At 24.8% G+C, this 4,479-nt stretch overlaps 1 protein-coding gene across 1 annotated transcript; it reads left to right on the top strand.

Moving 5' to 3' along the window:
• Positions 1–940: 940 nt before the first annotated feature.
• Positions 941–1,983, top strand: LOC108456018 (uncharacterized). The gene is made up of 2 exons (XM_017754611.2): positions 941–1,298; positions 1,646–1,983. The coding sequence occupies exons 1-2, from the start codon at positions 1,151–1,153 to the stop codon at positions 1,768–1,770; spliced, it is 273 nt and encodes a 90-aa protein (XP_017610100.1). The 5' UTR covers positions 941–1,150; the 3' UTR covers positions 1,771–1,983.
• The last annotated feature ends 2,496 nt before the right edge of the window (positions 1,984–4,479 follow it).

Below are 4,479 nucleotides of genomic sequence, written 5' to 3'. Positions count from 1 at the left end.
TCATTGATTAAGGTTTACTTATTCAATTATAAAATTAAGATTTAGTGGAATTCATCATCATCATCATCCACTATTTCATGTTTATAATTGGATAAATAATTATCTTGGCCATTTGGATATTTGCTATCTAGGTTTTCAAACATTTTCTAAATTAAAACTCAATAACGATTGAAATTTTTGATTTAGTCCTTGAATTTTAATTAAATAATTTTTCAATTAAATTACTTAACCGATCTTTAATATATTTTTATATGAACTTCGTTAATCTTTATGTCTCATCCTTATGGACTCGATTTATCGAAATGAGATTCCAAAATCACATTTTTCGACACCACTTGAAATTAAGTTGTTACATTAAAGTCTATCTATAAGATAAGGGTCTTAAAAAATTTAAACACTATACAATCTCATCCTTTAGGATTACAATATTTACCTTGATAAAATACAAGTTGGTGGAGTGTTTACATTGGACCACCAAAGCTTTAAGTAGATGAATTTCCTCATATATTCTAACAAATTAGGGCAGTTCAAGTGGGTTAAATAAGCCCTATTTAATCATTTGACCTTTATGGGTAATTCTGTGTGCATTCGTTATAGGCTTTGATCCATGACTCATGTCTCAAGTTAGTGCTTAAGTTTTTATTTATCCTAATTTGATACCTAAATTTACCTTCAATGTTTAATTTAGTACACAAATCAATAATGTGGAATAAAGAATATTTAACATATACTCCAGAAAAAAATATAAATGTTTAATTGAGAGAAAAAATCTTAAATACTGAATTAAATATTAAAATTAAAATTAAATAATTAATTAAGATGAAAAACTTAAATATCAAATTCAGCATTAAAATAAAAATAAAAATCTAACTATCAGCCCAAAAAGGGATAAAATTACCATTCGGTGAACTTGAATTTTATTACAAGCATTTCATATCATGGGGATATTTCAAAGCTAACGTGGCATAATCTCCTGCATCAATGGATTATCTCTCGCTGATTGTTTTTAGTTTTACTACTAACTTTTTGTGTTTAATTTTGTTGAGTTTTTCAGTCACTTAATTTCTCCAATTTTTTTCTTTTTTAACTTTCAGAAGAACAAATCTTCTAAGTCTCCACCAAATCAAAGCAAAAAGAACCGATAAAATCAATGGCATCGTCAACATCAAAGCTGGCGTTTCGTATAGTACTGGCGGCGCTCATCCTCTTGGCTCTCTTCTACGTCTGCCGTCCGCTTTACTGGAAGATCTCCGCCACCGTCCACGACATCCGCCACAATAAACAAACCGTTCAAGAAGGCAAAATTAAAAATAGCAATTAGAATCCCTTCTTTCTCTAATACTTTCATTCGTTTCTGATTTTATACTTTTTCTTAGTATGATCTGTGAAAAAAACAAACCCATTTTTGTAAATTCTTAATTTTGTTTGAAATGATGATTTAATCTATACATTTGATTACTGTTAAAAAAAACCTAGTTTTGTAATCCCCTTCTTCCTCTAGTTATTTCATTGGTTTCTGATTTTATGCTTTTTTTCCCATTAAATTATGATCTGTGTAAAAAACAATTTGTTTTTTAAAATATTAATAGTTCTTTAAATAATAAATTAATGCACTGAGATTCTTAATTTGTTTTTATTTTTGCAGGTATTTCACAGATAATGCTGGAGGCTCAGAGATCAGTGGGGTGGTTTAATGACGAATCAGACTCAGGAATCCATGAAAATCGTGGTAAGCAAGCTTCAAGGAGATTGAAATTTAGGGTTTTGTGATGGGATTCCCCTCTTTTGATTCTTATGTTAATTAATGGAGTTTTATCTCATAATTTTAATAAGTTTAGTTTGATTGAGTTCTTCTTATTAGAATTTTTTTGTTGATGTTTTAGATTGGAAATGGGTTTTTTTTTAGAGGAAAATGTGAGAGTTTTGATGTTGAATTATTATAGTTTTACTGCAGTTAATGCATATGGGATTTGAATATGGAAATTTTGTTCTGAATTTCAGTTTAAACTTCACGAATTTAGTTATTTTGCTTTTATATATGTTTTTAGTTTTTTTTTAAATATAATAGTTTAGGGTAAGCTATAAAATTTTCACCGAATTATTGGTTTAAAATTTCTATTTTAATTGCTAATGTTATAGAAATTTATATTTTGGTCACTATCCGTTAAATTATCGATTAAATCTTTTTTATTAATATTATAATAAATTTAGCCTCCAATTCCAATTCTATCAGTTTGGTTTTAATTTTAGAAATTTTAAAATTTAACCCTCAATTATACACATTTTACTAATTTTGCTTTGATTCTTAAAAATTAGAAATTTTTTTGATAAAATACATATAAAACTATAAAAAATATTTATAAATAAATTAATACTTATTTTTAGAAAATAATTTTTCAAAACATGAAATTTATTTATTAAAATAATAATTTCATAAATAAAACAATTTAAGGAAAAACTCATGAATAATGCTTAAGCAGATTCAATTTTTCCCTTTTTTTAGGTTGGGTTAGATACAACCTTATGGTGGGCAAATTTGGGGATTTTGGGTTAGGTACAACCTTATGGTGGTCAAATTTGGGGATAGACAAGAGAAGATGAAGTCTTACATACTTAGTAGGTGCCCATAGCTTAATAAGAAGTTACGATGATAGAGGATATGAAAATTAAAAAATTTGGAGTAAGGTTAGTGGTGTCGTTAGTTGTGAGTGAAAGCGGTTCTCAGTGCTTGACAAATTTGGTGAAGATTAAGGAACAATATTAAACATAAGATAATTGAATTATATTTATAAAATAAAACTAAAAAAAGGAAAATTTGAATTTAGTTCAAGTTTTGTTTGTGATTTCTAAAATTTATTTTATTCATAAAAATATTTAATAAATAAATTTCATGTTAGAAAAAATGGGTATTCATTTATTTATGATTTTGTATGTATTTTTATAAAATTTATATATTTTTAAACAAAATGAAGTTTTATATATATTTTTTATTTTTAAAGTTTTTATTTTTAAGAATCAAACTAAATTGACAGAATTTGTAAAGTTGATTAAATTTTTGAAGTTTTAGAATTAAAACTAAATTGATAGAATTTGTATACATTAAAGGGCTAAATTTATTATTATGCTAATAATAACGGTTTTTATTAGTGATTTAACGGATGGGTGATTAAAATAGAAAATTTTAAACCTATGTGACTAAAACAGAAGAATGCTCATAGTTGAGTGGCTATTTTTACAGTTTATCTAATAATTTATTAGTTTTTGGTTAAAATTCAAAGAGATAATTGCACTAGACATCCCCAAACTATGACTCTCATTTTAAATTGGTCGTCAACCTTCAAAGCATTCAAATACATTCATAAACTATTGATGTTATATTCATCGGGTCCTTCCATTATTGAAATTATCAAGGTTTTCAGAACCAAATTGGTGGTCGAACCGGTCAAGCTATTGGTTCGTCGCTCAGATCGATTCATTTGGTTCGATTATATAAACTATTAAAACATTTATAAAAAAAATTAAAAATTCGATTCGATCGGTTCAAAATTTTATTTTTTTTTTGCCCAATCTAACCAGTTCGTACTGGTTTTTGGGTCAAACAATTCAATGCCTTTCTACATATCGATACCTTAGTTGTTTTTTAATTCAATCATGTTCAAACAATTTTGAAAATCATTAATTTAGAATGACATATAAAATCTTATATGACAATTTAAAACAAAAATTTTAAAAGAAAAAGTAAAATGTTGTTGCATAATTTTTAAAATTTAAAATAAAAATAAAATAAAATCGAAGAAAAGGGAATGTGAATAATAATTTTTGTAAAAGCTTTGAAAATCTCTAAATCGTTATTTTTACAATACTTTTTTAAAATTTTCATTTTAAATCGTGACATCTTATTTAATAGTTAAATTAATAATTTTAATAACGAAAAAATTTTATTAATATAATATCGATAATTTAAGAATATAATTAAAATATTTTAAAATTTGAGAAGTGAGAGTCATAAATGAATTAACTCAAATTGAAATACAAATATTTTATAGATTAATATTAGAGATGTTGTAATCTGAAATCTTAGAATGAGATTTACTGTGTTTAATGCATATGGAATTTGAATATGGAAAATTTGTTATGAATTTCAGTTATTTTCTTTTTTAAAAAGTATTATAATATAAATATATGTTCAAAAATTTATAAGTATTAAACAATTACAACATAAATGGATTGTTTGAGTAAATAAAATGTAGAATCAAATTATTATATCACAAATGTATTAAGAACTTGAAACAATTTGAATTATAACTAGTAAATTAGACTAAAACCCACACATGAAAGCAGAAAATAATGGGTACTCAAAGATTCAATCATATAATTTCACATAATAAATCTCGAACCAATATATTTAAAATAAGGGCATTTTGCCAAAAATTATTTATTTTATATATGTTTTAGTTAATTTTTGCAAATATATAATAG

The sequence above is a fragment of the Gossypium arboreum genome, chromosome 9 (assembly GCF_025698485.1).
Source record: "Gossypium arboreum isolate Shixiya-1 chromosome 9, ASM2569848v2, whole genome shotgun sequence".
Taxonomy (NCBI): domain Eukaryota; kingdom Viridiplantae; phylum Streptophyta; class Magnoliopsida; order Malvales; family Malvaceae; genus Gossypium; species Gossypium arboreum.
Note: the sequence above shows the minus strand (reverse complement) of the source record. Positions and strands in the feature narration are given on the sequence as shown.